The sequence below is a fragment of the Piliocolobus tephrosceles genome, chromosome 21 (genome assembly GCF_002776525.5).
Source record: "Piliocolobus tephrosceles isolate RC106 chromosome 21, ASM277652v3, whole genome shotgun sequence".
NCBI lineage: Eukaryota > Metazoa > Chordata > Mammalia > Primates > Cercopithecidae > Piliocolobus > Piliocolobus tephrosceles.
Window position 1 is genome coordinate 46,726,695 of NC_045454.1, and position 18,650 is coordinate 46,745,344.

At 50.2% G+C, this 18,650-nt stretch overlaps 1 protein-coding gene across 4 annotated transcripts in view; it reads left to right on the forward strand.

Annotated features, from left to right (window-relative positions):
- Positions 1-8,607: 8,607 nt before the first annotated feature.
- Positions 8,608-18,650, forward strand: part of RANBP3 (RAN binding protein 3) — a 62,743-nt gene continuing 52,700 nt past the window's right edge. For 2 of the 4 annotated variants that reach the window (XM_023186745.2, XM_023186746.2), the window contains exon 1: positions 8,608-8,851. In XM_023186745.2, coding sequence (XP_023042513.1) covers positions 8,830-8,851 — 22 coding nt within the window. In that variant the 5' untranslated portion in view covers positions 8,608-8,829. The remainder of the gene's footprint in view (positions 8,852-18,650) is intronic. The other 2 variants (XM_023186743.3, XM_023186744.3) reach the window with 1 other exon arrangement.

The window sequence follows — 18,650 nt, forward strand, 5'->3', positions numbered from 1 at the left end:
GGAAGACGCCAGAACCCCAGCAGATGCGGAGCTTACGTCCCGGTAAGTTTACCCAGAAGGCAGCCAACTGCCCCTTCTCCTGGAGTTGAGTTTTGATTCATCCCAATCCTCTGCTGCCCCCCAGTGGTCACTGTGTGATACAGCCTTTTCCTTTTCGCAGGGGACACAAAAAGTTGGATTTTTGTCCAGAAGCCAGGCTGATTTGTTTACTTATTTGCAATGATGCATGATAAGAAAGATCAAAAACAAGGGAGTGAGTGAGCTAATTTCCTTCCTTCCCTTCTCTTCCTCCCCTTCTCTTCCTCGAATATTTCCTATTTGTTTACAAAGGCCCAAAATATCCCCCCAACATAACAATGGGAAAAAGTCACCTGGCAGACACCATTTAAAACAAGCGATTGGGTGGGCGCGGTGGCTCACACCTGTAATCCCAGTCCTTTGGGAGGCTGAGGGGGGTGGATCGCGAGGTCAGGAGCTTGAGACCAGCCTGGCCAATATGGTGAAACACCATCTCTATTAAAAATACAAAAATTAGCCAGGTGCGGTAGTGTATGCCTGTAATCCCAGCTACTCGGGAGGCTGAGGTAGGAGAATCACTTGAACCTGGGAGGCAATATTGCAGGGAGCCAATATTGCGCCATTGCACTCCAGCCTGGGCAATAGAGCGAGACTCAATCTCAAAAAAAAAAAAAAAAAAAAAAAGCGATCTTGGCCAGGCACAGTGGCTCACACCTGTAATCCCAACACGTTGGCAGGCCTAGGTGGGCAGATCACTTGAGGTCACAAGTTCAAGACCAGCCTGGCCAACACGGTGAAACTCCGTCTCTACTAATAATACAAAAATTAGCCTGGCATGGTGGTGTGCACCTGTTTTCCCAGCAACTCAGGAGGCTGATGCATGAGAATCGCTTGAACACAGGAGGTGGAGGGTGCAGTGAGCCAAGACTGCACCACTGCACTCCAGCCTGGGCAACAGAGAGAGACTCTGTCTCAAAGAAAAAAAAAAAAAAGGTATAAATCGCCATCATGTGCCCTTGCTAGGACGTGCTGACACAGACACACATCGCTTCTGTGTAATCCCTGCTAAAAACGCTTAACCTGAGTTTCACGGTGAGGACACATCAAACAAACCCAAAGCTAAGGGGCATTCTACAAAATAATTGCAGTACTCGTTAGAAATGTCGTTGTCAAGAAAAAGTACATAAAAAAAGAGGAAATGATCCAGACTAAAGGAAACTAAGGAGAAATGATACCTAAATGCAAGACAGGATCCAGGACTAAATCCTGGAACAGAGAAAGGACACTAGAGCTGAACAGATGAAATGTGAATGAGGTTTGCACATTAGTGAATAGTAGTGTATCAATGCAAATTTCCTGATTTTGCTCAGGATGTGAATATCTGAGGAAACTGATGGAAGTTATATGGAACTCTTCATACTATTTTTGCAACTTCTTTTTAAGTCTGATTGTATTTCAAATTTATTTATTTTAAAATTTAAATTATAAGAGGCCGGGCGCGGTGGTTCAAGCCTGTAATCCCAGCACTTTGGGAGGCCGGGACGGGTGGATCATGAGGTCAGGAGATCGAGACCGGTCATCCTGGCTAACACGGTGAAACCCCGTCTCTACTAAACAAAAAAACAAAAAAACCTAGCCGGGCGAGGTGGCGGGCGCCTGCAGTCCCAGCTACTCAGGAGGCTGAGGCAGGAGAACGGCATAAACCCGGGAGGCGGAGCTTGCAGTGAGCTGAGATCCGGCCACTGCACTCCAGCCTGGGCGACAGAGCGAGACTCCATCTCAAAAAAAAAAAAAAGAAAAAAAATTAATTTATTTAACTTAAAATAAAGAGGCCAGGTGCCGTGGCTCACGCCTATAATCCCAGCACTTTGGGCGGGCAAATCACTTGAGGTCAGGAGTTTGAGACCAGCCTAGCTAAGGTGGGTGGATCACTTGAGGTCAGGAGTTCAAGACCAGCCCTAGCCAACATAGTGACAACCCCGTCTCTACTAAAAATATAAAAATTAGCCGGGCGCAGTGGCGGGCACCTGTAATCCCAGCTACTCGGGAGGCTGAGGCAGGAGAACTGCTTGAACCCAGGAGGTGGAGTTTGCAGTGAGCCGAGATTGTGCCACTGCATTCCAGCCTGGGTGACAGAGGGAGACTCCATCTCAACAAAAAAGAAGGAGAAGGAGAATGAGAAGGGGAAGAGGAAGGGAAGGGGAAGAAGAGGAGGAGGAGGAGGAGGAGGACGAGGAGGGGAAAAAGCAGAGTTGATCAGAAGGAGACAGGAATGTATCACCGAGCAAAGTGAAGGCTTGGGAACCCGGTTGTGGCACCCTTGGCTCTCCACCTCCCAGCACTGCTGACCCCTGGTTGCAGATCAGGTCATGGGAAGGAGAATGTGGCCCTACCCCAGGTTAACAGGATCCAGCCCAGCTTTCTTCCAGAGGCAATTCCAGCCCCAAATCCCTGGCTGATGTGCCTAGTTTGGGTTAGGGGTTCCTGCCATCATGGGCAAGGGGTCACCGTTGGTCACATCCGACATCCTGTTGTCAGGAACTTGAGGCCATGGGTTGAGGGAGAATGGGAAAGGCAGACGAACCAATAAGGCATTCACGATGAAGTCCCTCCAACCTCACCTGGCTCCGAGCTCCTTAAGGGCACGAATTATACTTGATTGATCACTCCCCAGGAATTACAGAAACCTATGACTAATAGAAATTTCCAAGTTTGCTGGATAAGAAAAGAAACAACTTACTGAAACTCCCTGTGCTTGTAAGATAACACAACTGGCTGAAATCAGTTGGAACAACATGGCGGATTGGAGTTTGCACAGAACGAGCTTGCTGATGTCATAGCTTCAATTTCCACTGCATGTTGTAGACTAACACCCCCCAAATTTGCACATGCGATCCATGAGGAGGGATGAGAGATAACTGCGCATGCCAGAGGACTTTCCAGACTTCTATTTTCTTCTACCAATCACCTACCTACTAATCCCACTATCTGACCCCTAAACCTCTTCTCATAAAGGCATTGACTCCCTTAGGGTGGGCGTGGTGCCTCAGGCCTACAGTCCCAGTCCTTTGGGAGGCAGAGGGAGGAGGATCGCTCGATGCCAAGAGTTCGAGACCAGCCTGGGCAACATAGCGAGACCCCATCTCCACACCTGCAGAAAGTAAGGTCTTAAAGCTAGCATGGGGAGAAAGCTTTGAGATGGACGCCCGTCTGCTTGTTAGTCAACTTGCAATAACAAGCTTTTCTCAAAAACCCTCGTGTCCTAGCATTGGCTCCTAGCGCATTGGACAGCAAAGCCCCTTTTGCTCTGTAAAAGCACGACATGCTGGTTCCCTGCCCATGATGGGAAGATGAAAACTCAGTTGCAGCTGTGAAGGCCCCTTTTCCTGAAGCCCAGCTGCAGAACGACCATCCTCCTTGGCTGCAGAGGAGAGAGCGACATAAGTCTTCAGAGCTCAGCTTGGGCTCAGGGGATCCTGGGAGACCTGTATCCTGGGGAGCCAAGGAGGAAGCAGACAGCAGGGAGGCCAATCAGCAGTTAAGGGCGAGTCATTTGAAGGCCTCCCATTTCCTGCCTCCAACCCCCGCAATTAGGAGAAAGCTCTTACTCCTCACTGCAGCCTCCAAGGCCCTGCACACTCCCTCCCTGAGCTCATCTCCACCACCTCTCTTTTTGGTCACTCGGCTCTAGCCACACCGAGGTCCTCACTGTGTAAAAGTATTCCCTCGGCCAGGCACGGTGGCTCACACCTGTAATCCCAGCACTTTGGGAGGCCGAGACAGGTGGATTGCTTGAGCTCAGGAGTTCGAGACCAGCCTGGCCAACATGGTGAGACCCCATCTCTACTAAAAATACAAAAGTTAGCTGGGCGTGGTGATAGGCACCTGTAATCCCAGCTACTCGGGAGGCTGAGGCAGGAGAATCGCTTGAACCTGGGAGGCAGAGCTTGCAGTGAGTTGAGATCGCACCACTGCACTCCAGCCTAGGAGACAGAGTGAGACTCCATCTCAAAAAAAAAAAAAAAAAAAAAAAAAAAGCATTCTCTCCTTCTGTCACTTGTCATAGATAGCACGCTGTTTTATTTTCTTTGTAGCACCCGTCACTATCTCAAGTTATTTTGCTTACCTGTCTACTGTTAAAGTCTCCCCACAAAAGGATGCAAAGCTCCATGAAGGCAGGGCCTGTCTAGTTCATCCCGGGAACCCAACACTGCCTGATGCTTCATAGCTATGGTGGATACATAATGCTGCGTAACGAACATCCCCAAAGTTTAGTGGCTGATAACAGCAAGTATTTATCTTTCATAGTTTCTGGCCGGGCGCGGTGGCTCATGCCTGTAATCCCAGCACTTTGGGAGGCCGAGGCAGGTGGATCACGAGGTCAGAAGATAGAGACCATCCTGGCTAACACGGTGAAACCCCGTCTCTACCAAAAATACAAAAAATTAGCCGGGTGTGGTGGCGGGCGCCTGTAGTCCCAGCTACTCAGGAGGCTGAGGCAGGAGAATGGTGTGAACCCAGGAGGCAGAGCTTGCAGTAACCTGAGATCACGCCACTGCACTCCAGCCTGGGCGACTGAGCGAGACTCCGTCTCAAAACAACCAACCAACCAAACATAGTTTCTGTGGGTGAGCAATGGGAAGGGCTAGGCTGGGTGGTTGTGTGGGGGCTCAGAGTCTCTCATGCAATTAGTCAGTGGCTGCCGCAGGAGCTGTTGGGGGTTGGCTGAGCATCTCTTGGCCAGGGCCTTGCCATGAGATCTGTATTTCAGCTTCCTTACAGCATGGCAGCTGCAGGGCAATTGGACTGCTCACATGGTGGCCAAAAGCTTTCAGAGAGACTGTTCCAGCAATGCTGCAGAAGCTGCATCTCTGTCCGTTATGTCCTAGCCTCGTCAGTTACATGGTGTCATTTCTTCTGTGCTCTACTGATCAGCAAGCCCACCTACATTCAAGGGAAGGGAGCACCCTCCTCTCTTGCTGGGAAAAGGGTCAACGAATTTGGGGCCATATTTTAAAGCTACCACAGTAGGCAATGGAGAAATATTTGTGTAAGTGAATGTTGACTAAGTTAATTTGCTACCAGAGGCCAGATAAGGAAAGCTGGCAGCCATCAACACTTGGAGGAGGCTTGCGAAACCACTGGAAACGTCCTTGACTCATCGACCTGACAGGTTTTGCGTGTCTCAGTGTCCCCTGAAAAGCCATGACAGGATAATATTTAGCAAGTGATGAAACGGTGCTGCGAGTTTCCCAAAGTGTGGGATGAATGTGGTGTGTGACCTGACTTTAGGCGACATGTAGACATGGTGTTAAACAATAATGAATCACATAGACTATGTTAGCCCGTTTTCAATTCTCTTCACTCCTTCTCTTCACTTCAAGAAGAAAGTTCCCGCCAAGTGCTAAAGCGTCTTCAATAACACTCTGACACTTTGCTAATCTCCCTTTGTATCAAGAAAAAAGCAGTCCCAACACCTTGGCAGGCAACAGTATCTACTTTGAATTTGAAAACATTGTTTCATTTTCATTTGCTTTTACAATGGTCTACTCCTGGCTTAGTGGTTTTCTCTTTTAAATGGTGATACAAAGTATCTATTTAATGAAAATTTAAACCAAAAGAAAAGTATCAAGTTCATTAAAGGTCACACCGTTCAGATATGGTAAAGGCTGAGAAGACCTACCCAAGAGAAGTTTGGGGAAACCTGAAAATGAGACAACACCCTAGGAATGACAGATGACCTGAGTTCTACACACTGTGGGTGACCAGGAGGACTGACATTCGAGCTACTCTTAGAGAATTTCTTTGTGGTTTTTATGTTTTTGTTTTTGCTCTGAGACACAGTCTCACTGTGTTGCTCAGGCTGGAGTGTACTGGTGTGACCTCGGCTCACTCCAGCCACTATCTCCCGCATTCAAGTGATTCTCCTGCCTCAGCCTCCCGAGTAGCTGGGATTACAGGTGCCCGCCACCATGCCCAGCTAATTTTTGTATTTTTAGTAGAGAAGGGGTTTCACCACATTGGCCATGATGGTCTCGAACTCCTGATCTCAGGTGATCCACCTGCCTCAGCCTCCCAAAGAGGCTCATGCCTGTAATACCCCCACTTTGGGATACCGAGGCAGGTGGGTTGCTTGAGTGCAGGAATTGGAGGCTGCAATGAGTAATGATCACTCCACTGCACTCCTGCCTGGGCAACAGAGTGAGACTCCGGTATTAGTGAGATCACATTAGTAACTTAATATAGGCCGTGGCTGAAGTATTTACACCAAGAAAATCAGCAGACGCTACAAATCAGGGTTCAATTTGTTTTATTAATTGTCTTGTGGTCTTAAGGAAGTGATAGAAAAATCAGTAAAATTTACAATACACTATATACACACACATAAATACATACTAACAAAAACATTCTCCTCCAGAGAGGCTGTTGTTAAATATTTACCACATCCCACTGGCTGTTCAGAAAAGTATAACAACCATGTAAATAGCTCCAATGTCATAGCTCAACAGTAGCCAGAGATAATATATAAATGAGTAAGCATGGCTGTTTTCAAATGAAATTTTATTTACAGACACTGAAATGTAAATTTCACACCATTTTCACATCAAGAGATATTCTTCTTTTGGTATTTTTTTTTCCCAACCAGCTAAAAATGTAAAAAATCAGAGGGTGCAGTGGCTCATGCCTGTAATCCCAGCACTTTGGGAGGCCAAGGTGGGTGAAGCACCTGAGGTCAGGAGTTCTAGAGCAGCCTGGTGAAACCCTGTCTCTACAAAAAACACAAAAATTAGCTGGGTATAGCGGCACACGGCTGTAATCCCAGCTACTCAGGAGGCTGAGGCAGAAGAATCACTTGAACCCAGGAGGCGGAGGTTGCAGTGAGTCGAAATTGTACCACTGCACTCCAGCGTGGGCAACAGAGACTCCAAAATAAATAAAAGGGAAGGGAAGGAAAGGGAGGGAGGGAACAAGGGGAGGGAGGGAGGGAGGGAGGAACCATTTTTAGTTCATAGGCTATATCTGGACCACAGATTGTAGTACTCCTCATTCTCTTTTAGATCATACTCAAAAAAGTACAGAGCTGGGACTCAAACCTAGGTAAGACCTGAAATACAAGGTCCCAGGCAGAGAGATCAGCAAGTACAAAGGCCCTTAGGCTGGAATGAGCTTGTGCTCCAAGGATGGAAAGACCTACGTGGCTGAACAGCAATGAGCAAGGGGAAACAAAGTGGGGCGTGGGAGCCAAGTTCAGGGGACTTCATAAGCCTGAATAAAAGGTTTAGGATATTCCAAGTTCAGCTGAGAGCCCTCTGGAAGCACTGAGTGGCCTTGATATTTCTCTTTTCCGTCTATGTGTATATATACACACACACATACACACATATGTATGTATATATATGTATGTAGATAAAAACAAAGTATGTCTATATATATGGGAGGGTTCTTGCTCTGTCCCTAGGTGGCAAGTGGCACTGTCACAGCTCACTGCAGCCTCAACCTCCTGGGCTCATGTGATCCTCCTGCCTCAGCCTCCCGGGTAGCCGGCCTGCACCACCACACCCGGGTAATTTTTGTGTTTTTGTAGAGATGGGGTCTTGCTCTGTTTTCTAGGCTGCTTTTGAACTGAGCTCAAGAGATCCTCCCACCTGGGCCTCCCACAGTGCTGGGATTACAGGGGTGAGCTACCGCATCTGGCTGATTATGTTTTTAAAAGACTCCTCAGCCTGCGGCCGTGAGCAGAACAGAGCCTGGGGCTTCCAAAGAATGCAGCAAAGGACGGCAGAGAGGCGGCCGTCCAAGTCTTCCATGAGACTGTCCAAGTCTTCCATGAGACAGATATGGACGATGTGGCCTAGGGTGGTGACAGCCTGGCTGGGGAGAATGCGTGGATCTGGGCTGTATTTTGGAGGCAAGGCCAAGTCCGAAGGATTTGCTGAGAGATTCATAGCAGGTGAGTAGAAAACAACTCCAGGGTGTCCGGGACCCTCCCATGAGCCTTGCGAGTGAGGCTGATGGTCCCATTTTCCAGATGGGGAACCTGGAGGCGCGCGGGGTCCAACCCCCTCCCATGAGCTTGTGAAGTTGATTCTCGTGGCTCCGAGGGGTCGAGTCCCACGCGCCGGGTCCTCCCCCGTCCCCCGCCAGCACCTGGGTCCCAGGGCTGCGCCCCCTCCTCGCGCCTGACCACGACCCCCCGCCCCCGCCGATAAGCTCTGATTCCCCCCCAATCCCAAGCACTCCGCGCCCTCTCGCCACTTCCCCCGTGGTTTCAGGAAAGCGTTTGCTGAACGTAACGGCTCCTAAGGCGGGTAAACTGAGGCAGGAGGTAACGCGTCTCCCGCCCGTGCGTGTGGGAAGCCGCCGCAGGCCCGGGGGTTTACCTGGAGGAAGGCCTCGGCTGCGGCGCCCTGAACTGCTCACTGTCGCACCGAGGGGGATCCCCGGAAAACGAGCGGGAAAAACGAGAGCCTCAAGACCCGCCTCGCGCCGCGCGGTGCCGCCTCACTAAACCTTAGTCGCTGCCACTGCGCATGCGCACTTCCCGGCCCCCCCGCCCCCTCCGTCGGCGGGAAAAGGAGGCGGGAGACGGCTCGTGCGCAGGCGTGTGTTGGGAACGCGGCTCCGCAGGGCAGGCGGCTTGGCCCGGCAGGCGATCTGGGGCTCGCCTCCGCGCGGCGCTCAGCGCGCAGGCGCGAGTTGGCCGCCTCACAGGGAGTAGGCTTGTTAAGTGCGCACGCGCGGGAGTTTCTGGCAGAAAGCAGGCGAGCCTGGGCCGGCGCGGGGCCTTGTGGGAGGGCTTAAGGAAGTAAAATGGCGGACCTGGCGAACGAAGGTAGGGGAGGCGCCGTCGGGGACCGGCTGGCGGCCGGGGAACGGGCGGCGGGAGGACCAGAGGCCACAAGCCCGTGGGGGGAACACCGCAGAGTGCAAGGGTTTCGTTCGCTTCAGGCTAGCGCCCTGGCGGGCCCTGCAGCCGCCCCCCATTGCCTCCCCTCAGGCCGGGCTCACCGGCCCGGCCCATCACTCCCGGCAGCCCCGGCCCCTGCAGCCGTTTGGCTAGAGGAGCCGGGAGGGCGTCGAGATCGCAGCCCTGAGGGCCCTCTGCGTCGCAGCCAAGCTCAGGGCTGAAGGGGGCGGGAGGAGCGGCCCCAGTGCTTCGGCCACAGATGTAAATAGACCTTGGGGCCTGGTCGTGGCCCAGAGCGCGCCACGCTCCCTCCCCGCCCCCTCGTCCTCCGCCACCCGGCATCTCCCCTTCCCCGGCCTGGCTGCCTATCTCCTGAGCCCGTGAGGCCCTCGTCCTCCGCGGACCAGCCGCACACCGCGGCCGGAGGAAGCCCAGGCCGTTTTCACCCCGTCCCCGCCTCGAACTTCGGCCCCCACTTCCCGCCAGTTCCCCCCGGATCCTTCGGGGCGCCTCGTCTCCCCCTCATTTAGGCCCCGCCGCAGGATCTGGGCCGCCGAAAGCCCTGGCTGCTTTTTGGCCCTTTTTGCTGCGCTTCCAGATAGAGACCGTGCGAATCCCTCCTCTGTGGAGCGCTGACAGCCCACCTGAGTGTTTTTGACAAGGTTACACTTCCAGATCCCCCGAGAAGGCACCGTAAGGCTGATGTCTGCTTCCATCCACAGTCGTGTTACCATGGCTGTAGCTTCAGGACTTCTGAGGCCTATTTTTAGCTCCCCCCTTTTCTAGTTGCACAAATGCAGGCAATCTCTCTACCTGTCTGGTCCTGATTCCCTCATCCGGTGCTCCCTGTGGCTGGAGAGTTTTCCATACCGAATTGCACAAATGAATGAATGATGATAGGAAGTGCTCGGTCTTATGGAGCATTTAGGGTAATACCAGTTAAGGTGCAAAGTCTTGACATGCTGTATTCCCTGGTAGGAGGTATAGATACTGTTAGCCCCAATACTTGATGAGGAAACTGAGTCAGCCTGGTTACGTCGCTTATCCAAGGCATGTCACACAACTGGGAAGAAGCAGGGATGTGAACCAAGGTGGCCTGGCTTCAGATGCCAGACCACGGGGTCTCGGACTTTTAAAGATTCTGATTCTGTGTGGTGTTGGGCGGGCGCTGGGCATCTGTACAGGAAGCAGCACAGGTGGGCTCCCTGATTCTTGGCCATTTTATTCTATTTTATTTTTTGAGACGGAGTCTTGCTCTGTTGCCAGGCTGTGCAGTGGTGTGATCTTGGCTCACTGCAATCTCCGCCTCCCGAGTTCAAGCGATTCTCCTGCCTCAGCCTCCCGAGTATCTGGGATTACAGGTGCGCGCCACCACACCCAGCTAATTTTTGTATTTTTAGTAGAGATGGGATTTCACCATGTTGGCCAGGATGGTCTTGATCTCCTGACCTCGTGATCCACCCGCCTCGACCTCCCAAAGTGCTGGAATTACAGGCGTGAGCCACTGCGCCCAGCTGCTACGTCTCTTTTTTTAAGATAAAGGAGCCTGTGGAGGGTTGCAGCGTTCCAACTCGTGAGATCTAGTTACAGAGGGACTGGGTAAGTGGGAATCAATATGACATATTTTATGTATTTACGTCCTGAGCCCATATAGTTTCTTGAACTCGGGACTCATGTCCAGCATCACATTTCGACATCTCCATCTGGATGTGTCATAGGCAAGTCTAGAGCATTTCCAAAACAAAAATCCTTATTTCCACCACACCCACCCATCCCATGGTCTTTCACCCATTGTAGTTAGGCAGGTCCATTCTTTGAATTCCTCAGGCCCCAAACCTTGAAGTCATCCCTGGTTTCCCTCTTTCTCATACTCCACAGCAAATTCTGTCATTTCTACCTTAGAATTATTTCCAAAGGGGGACCACCACTTCTCCCCACCAAGACTGTCAATGCTTGGGCCCCTGTTCCCTGCACCCTCACCCATCTGAAAACTTCTCAACCCACAGTGGGCCCCAGTACCTCCCTGTCCTTCTCTCTCGCCACTCTCCGCTGACTTGCTCTGTGCTAACTACTTTGGCTTTTTCAGTTTTCCTTGAATGTTCCATACACTCCCCGCTTTTAGCCTTTTCTCCTACTGATTCCTCTAACTGAAACAGTTTTCCCCCAGATACCCCCGTGGCTCACTTCTTCTGGTTTTTACTCATATGTTACTTTATTAATGAGAGCTTCTCTGGCCACCTATTTCAAATTATATCCATGTTCTCTGTTCCATTCACCCAGCTTGGTTTTCCTGTACAGCTCTTACGATTCAGCATGCTAGATGTTACTTGCATGTTTGCCTCGTGTAAGCTCCCTGAGGTCAGGGATTTTTATGTCATGATCACCGATTGCCCCCTTGCATCTAGAACGGTGCCTGGCACAGAGTAGGTGTACAAGAAATATTGGTTGAATGAATGAATGAATGAATGAATGAATGAATGAATGAATGAATTCACCAGTGAGGACCCTGTTGTGAGGAATACATTTGAGCACAAAGGGAAAATTATGGATTGCCCTTTTCCAGGGGATACTATTTCTAGCATATGCGGTACACGTGAGCTGTTGGTTGTAAATGGCATAGTTGAACTGGTAAGGACCGAAGAGAGAAATGGAATGTTTTGAACTTCACTTTTTTTCCCTAGTAAATGCCACTCTCACGTAGCACGTTGTCCCTGACGCTAGTTCTGGGATCACTGTCCTGAGAAAATCAAACCTTGGTGGACTTTGTGCCTCACATATCCCTGCGGTCCTTTAATCAGTCATTGTGTTTCTTGAACACTCCATTTCTGGTTTTGGCTTGTACAGCCTGCCAGGATGTTTAATTTCGTATTCACTGTGTAAAGTGGGGCCTCCTTGCCTGCGCCTTTTGAAGTTTTAGGGACTGCCCCGTGGTCATGTGTTTGCTCTTGCTGTTTAAGCTCTAGTCAAATGCCCTCTTGGCTTCTGTCTTTCCAGACTGAGATCTTAAGTTGCTCCACCCTCACACCAAGTCCCTCCTCCATCCATTTGCCGTCTCTCTTCTCTGGGCCAGTCCCACCTCTGTGTCAGGCTGAGCAGCAGCTGTCCACACGGCTGGGCATCAGTATCACCTGGGGAGCTTTCCTGAAGCCACAGATGCTCGGTCCCCACACCCTGCAGATTCCGATTCTCTGTGGTGTTGGATGGGCCCTGGGCCTCTGTGTAGGTAGCAGCACGGGTGATTCTCATGCGTAGCCAGGGTTGAGACCTGCTGGTTTGAGTAGTAGAGGGTAGGTGTCCTCTGCTTGTATATGAGGAAATGTTTTCTGTTGTGTAAAGCATCTTGTTGGATCTCGTCACCATGGTGATCGCTTTTAAAGTCCACCAGAGTGCTTTTACTCTCAGAGAGTGTGTGTGCGTGTTTCACCCTTGCATCCAGGGATAAGTCTCCCCTGCTTGGCATTTCCCCGTTGATACCTTCCAGACTCATTACTTATCCTGTCTCTGGGGTTATTCTGCATTGTAGGCAGCATCAAGATTTGAAAGCAGAGTTTTTTCCCTGGCAAAGGTAAGGAAGACTGGGAAGCGGATGAGCAAAGCACATTTGAACTCCAGGGAATCTTGGATTCTAGATCCTGACATGAAAGGCCCTGTTGGCCTGTGGACTATGTGTGGTGGAAACCCGGGAGACGGTGTGAAGCAGGGCTCTCACCTTTGTTTGGTGCAGCTGACATTTTGATCATTCTGTGTTGGCGGGAGGGGGGCTGTCCTGTGCATTGCAGGATGTTTAGCAGCACAGTAGCATCCTTGAACCTACTCACTAGATGCCGGTAGCACACACCTCCCCTCACTCCCGAGGTCTTCATGACAACAGAAAAAGTCTCCTGACATAGCCCCTGGGGAGTGGGGGTGGGGAGGTTGCAGAATCGCCGCCAGATGAGAGCCTCACTGGTATTGATGGTGGGGACACAGGCTTCGGTCCTTATAGAGAACTGAGTTTGTGTTTTAACTCTGCTGTCCACTCTGAGTCATTTGGGGCAAATTTCTTAACCTCTTTGAGCCCCCGTTTCCACACCAATAAAATGGAAATAATGACAACCACACCCACCTCGTGGTTGCTGTGAGCACTGAAGGAATTAATGCACATCCAGTATTTAGCACCAATGTCTGCTCATGGTAATAAACACTCAGGTTGCTGTTTTTACTACAGTGCACTCTGCTCTAGACACATTCAGCTTAAGGGCTCAACAAAGTCTCCATTGTGTGGGTGAACCTGCCCCACTCAGAGTTGGCTGTGGACTGAGCCCCTGGCAGGAGACCAGCAGGGCCTGGGCTCTGGGTCCTCCTAAGTTCTGTCCTGCCTGTCACTTAGTGATCCCAGGGATCCCAGCCTCAGCACTACAGACATCTGGGGCCAGGCATTTCTCTGTTGTGGGCGACTGCCCTGTGCACTGTAGGATCTTAATCAGGATCCCTGGCCTCTACCCCACCAAATGCTCGTAGCATATCTCCCTCCTCACCCTTACCAGTCATGACAACGGAGGTGTCTCCAGACATCACCAGTGTCCCCGGCGGGGGGCACAATTTCTTTCAGTTGAGAACCATTGATTTAAAAGCCTGACCAGGTATAGAGTTGAGAGATTTTCGAGGGTGGTTTGGCTTCTCTCAGTTTGCACCTTGTTGACTTAAAACCTAGCCCCTGAGAGGATGAGATGCAGCTGAATTTTTATTGGTTAGCTAGAACTGAAATAGTTGGAACCTATCCTAAACAACTTTTGGAAAATTTCTCATGAATCTGTGATAAAAAAAAAAACTGATTCTGGGATTTTTGCTGAGAGCAGAATGTATGTTTTCACCTCCACTGTGCCTCCTGCATCTGTAGCAGAAGGGGCCTGATGGTACCCGAGGGGTGTCCACGCTGCAAAATCTTTTATACACTTTGAAGAGACTTTCCATTTTGCCCAGGGTCCTGCGCATAGACAGAAAAGCCCTCACTGGACTCCTGCAAAATGTTTCAAACAAGTCTTCAGGCTGCCTTTCCGTTTACCAGAAAATGGGATTTTCCCGGCACCCTTGCGCATTCATTAGGTGTTAGGGTCAACCTGGGTCTGGTGTGTGCTCCTCCTCTGAGGTGGTTGGAGTGAGCAGAGGCAACAGGAATGGGGTGAGCTTCAAGTGGCATTTGGAGGAGTTTGGGGTGGAGAAGGGGGATTGAATTCTGGCTTCCTAAGTGAGTTCGGACAGTGAATAGGCCTGAGTATAGTGGGAGATGAGGGCCATTTGAGGAAGGTTGAGATGCATTTGAGGACTCTGAGAAGAGAGTGCCATTCGTGAAAACTTAACAGAGAACCACAGAACTGCAGAGATGGCTGGTATTGGCTTGGCTGGGCATTGGGTAGCTCTCCATGGTACTATGAAGCAATCGTGAGGCAGCTGGGCTTGCATCATTATCTATTCAGGGTCTAGTGGTGTTTTCTGTTTTAAGGGGTCCTGGTGGAGTGGTGTTCTGTTTGACTCTCCCCTACGCAGTAGAGAATAACGTGGCCTGGGACTTCCGGGTAAAGCTCCTCACCACCACCTTCCACATGTCCATAGTTTGCTTCCTCCTTGGTAGCCTTGGCCCTTAGAGCTGCCACACAGCACTAGCTATGGATCTCAGCCCCGGGTGGGCTTCACGCTTGTTTAAGGAGGTTGTCAGGGAAAATCAAAACTGCTGCCTGGGCTGCACCATTGGAGATAGTTCCAGTAGTTCTAGGGTGTCTGTGGTTTTAAAGAGCTCCACAGATGTTTAACAACATGAAGCCAGAGTTGAAAACCACAGGCAGAAGTTGCAAACTTGCTTGAAGGGCAAGCAGACGTATTTCATTTGGCCCATTTAGGTTTTTGTTTGTAATTAGGAGCCAACACTTAAAATTCTGAGATTTCAGAGGGGGAAAAAATCGTATTTCTAATTTCTCAGAAAACAGCAACCACCCTTGGCCTGCATTCTTACACGGCAGTGATTTGTCAGCGCTAAGGAACAGCTGCGCCTGTGGATAGATTAGATTGGATACTGTGGTCTCCGCCATGTTGCTTGGGACCTGGCCCACTTCCTTCTATTCCTGTGCCTGTGACCTCGGTTGGTATTTGGGTTTCAACTCTGTTATACAGACTCCTAGACTGCATCCTCTTCCCTTAGAGTGCTCGTTAGCTAGAACCTTAGCATAAGGCACCTCATGATCTGTAATTAATTCAGGATTTAGGGTCCTTGGAATGCTAGAACTCGGAGAGCACATGGCAGTGGTTCTCAAAGATGGTCCGGGGACCTGCAGCCCCCAAGATCTTTTCAAGGGGACTACCAGTTCAAAACTATTTCGTAACGACACAAAGACATTATCTGTCCTTTTTTTCCACTCTCATTCACTTGAAAATGGACAGTGGAGTTTTTTTCCAGAGGTTATTGGATGTGTGATATACCAACAGATGAACTACAGAAGCAGATAAGAGAATTCAGGCTAGGCACAGTGGCACACATCTGCAGTCCCAGCTACTTGGAAGGCTGAGGCGGGAGGATCTCTTGAGCCCAGGAGTTCAAAGCCAGCCTGGGCAACATAACAAGGTCCCCTTCTTTAATAAAAAAAGAAAGAGAGAATTCAGCTATCTTCTATTAAGCCAGACGTTAAAGAGATTTGTCAAAATGTAAAATAATGCCACTCTTCTCACTGATTTTTTTAAAATATTTATTTTTTGTAAAAATATGTTATTTAGCTAAACCTTTCTGGAGTTTATTATAATCTTAAATATTTTGAAATTATCTTAGGTTTGATTTCCAATATGGCATCAATAGTAGTTACATTCCACATTTCCAAAAGCTCTTGGGGATGTTTGGTCATTGCCAAACGTGGAAAGGGGTCCCAAGCCCAGGAAATTTCAGAGCCACTGCCATGTGCTAGCAGAGCCACAGTGCACAGTGCAGGTTTCTCTGCTGCCTTGCCAACATTGGGAGAATTCTAACCTGAGGCTGACCAGCAGGTTCCCGTTGGCAACTTGTGGCACGGTTGGAAGCACCTGGATTGGCTGTCGTTGGTTTGTATCTTGCCTTCTGCCCTAGAACCATGGGCAGGTTGTCTGACCTTAGCTCCTGCATCTGTAAAATGGGAACGATGATACGCAAGTCTGAGGATTGTGGTACGAGAGAGAATATACTTCTGGTAATTGACCCGCTGGAATGTAGAGGTACATGTCAGTTACTGCCAGCTGCGATTCTCCTAATTGGATGCCTGCGTAGAGAGAAAGCACCCTGTGAGTTATACCAGGGTTTTTCCACCTCAGTATTCTTGACATTGGGGCTGGTGGTGGCCATCTTGTGCATTGGAGGATGTTGGGCAACCCCTCTAGCCTCTACTCATGTGATGTCATAGCACCCACTCATCCCACCCATCCACTCCCAGTCATGAGAAGATAAAAGGTCTCCAGACACTGGTCCAGTGTCCCCTTAGTGGCAGAATTGCCCCCACTTGAGAACATTGGGTTACGGGATTTCACTGACACCCAAGAGACTTTGTGCTCCATAGTTATCTAACCTACTGAGGTCCTAAGACCCTGTACACATTTAAAGCCACAGTCTGAGTGGGGAGGGAGAGAGGAGATGAATCCCAGAAGCCGGGGTGAGGGGTCACCCTGGTTTGTGCCATCTAATCTATGGGGGATTTATTTTGGTGTATAATGTGAGTTACAGATACAGCTCAATGTTTTTGCCCAGATTAATGCAAGATGTCTTACCCTCAGCTCAGTTGACATTTGGGCTTGGGTCATTTGGTAGCAGGGCACTGTTTTGAGCCTCCAAGGATGTTGGTCAGCATCTTTGGTCTCCATCCACTAGATATCTGTAACAGTTTCCTCCCCACCCCCACAAACATGACAACCGCAATGTCTCCAGACTTTGACCAGTGTCCCCAGGGAGATGAAGTTATTCCTGGGTGAGAACCACTGGTCCATAGGATCAAAGGAACCTACCCAGGAATAAATTAATTGCCAGCTAGAGTTTAAGACCCCTCCTCCCAACCTTCTTTTTCCATTCTGGCCTTTTGGCAGCTAAGTAGGCCTCAGTGGACATCATGTCCCTCTTGAGGAAGAACAGTCTTTTGCTTGACCTTTAACACTGCCTCTGGTCCAAGGTGAGGACCTGACAGAATGTCAGGGCTGGAAAGAACCTTCAGGGATGCCCTGAGTCCTGGCTGCACCATTTCACAGGGGCTGAAGCCGGAGGCCATGGAAGCAGGTAGGGCTGGCTAGGGCCAGGGCGCCTGTCTCCAGCCGTGGAGTCTAGGAGTTCATGCTTGTCCTTCCTGGTGAGTCAATAAACTCGAGGTAATGGGCACTCGTTCTCCCCTGAAAACTTAGGGCACTGCATTTCACTGTCACTGTTTATTGTGTTCAAAGAAAGGGAGGAAATTCTAGAGACAGTAGTAGTTACTCCATACACATGTTTAGAAGGCAGGCCTTGCCTTTTGCAGTAAGTTTAAAATGCCTTTGCTAAATTAAACTCCCCCAGGTTTGCCACAGAGAATTTTGGGAACTTGTTTACCCAGAATTAATTCCTGCGTTGCATCTGTGAGAGCAGAGCGTGAGTGGAAAACGGTCCTTGAGAACTTGCCTTTCTCTGGGGGGAGGGTGAGAAACAGGCGGTTACCCTCTGCTTAGAGGAGAGAGGATGTTTTGCAGCATTCATGGTGATGGCCAGTGGGTCCTGAGAGTTCAGGGCCTGGGCCCCAGCCTTTACACTGGATAAATCCAGATTCCTCAGCATGGCCAGCAAGGCTGAACGTCCTATGGGCTCCACCCAGCCCTTCCCGCCCTCCTCCCCTCCAAACATGGGCCTCCAGGCTCTTCCTTTCCTTTGAACCTTGGACTTGGGGTCCCCACTGCCTGGGATCCCCTGCCTTCACCTGGCTCATACCTGCTCACCCTTCATGTGTGAGCTTCAGCGAGGCCTTCCCCATTCACTCACTCTCTCCCACCATCCCGCAGTATTTTCTGTGCGGCACCCAGCTCCAGAATTACCCAGTTATCTCTGCACACAGCGGGTACTTGTTTGTTTTCTCTTTCCCAGTAGAGAGCTGCGGCCTTGTCTGCCATTTCTTTCCTGTTTCCAGTGCCAAGCTCAGCACTTAGCACAAGTCTGCGCTTGGTAGATCCTGCTGGTGAGAGCAAGGCTTGTCCACTCGGCTCGGCCTGCCTTCAGATCCCGTCCATTTCCTGTGACCTTAGAAGGGCTCAGGCATACTGAGCACCTGAGCGTTTGCCTTGAGTGTCCCAGGTGTCCAGGCAGCTCTTGGATCCAACCATTCCACCCCTTAAAAGGGGTCAGACTCTAACGCATTTGTCATTGCCGGGCGCTGGCAGCTGTCCTTGAATCCAAGGCCCATGCTTTAAGGTGGCATCGATGTGTTTGCAATCTTCTAAGCATAATAATGCTACCAGTGCCAATGGGGAATCATCCTGTGTGCCAGCCACTTCCCCAGACACGGTGTGTGCATCATTTCATTTCATCCTTGCCGAAGCTGCCTGGGGTGAAATAACAGCCCTGATATGCAAATGAAGACATTGTGCCCGGCGTACATTGTCTCGTCTGGGATCCCAACCACAAGTGTCCAGAGCAGGTTTGAACGCACACAAAGACCAGAGCCCGCGCTCTCCAGTATCATCAGTTTTGCTCTGCTGCCTCAGCATAAATTCTGTAGTTCTT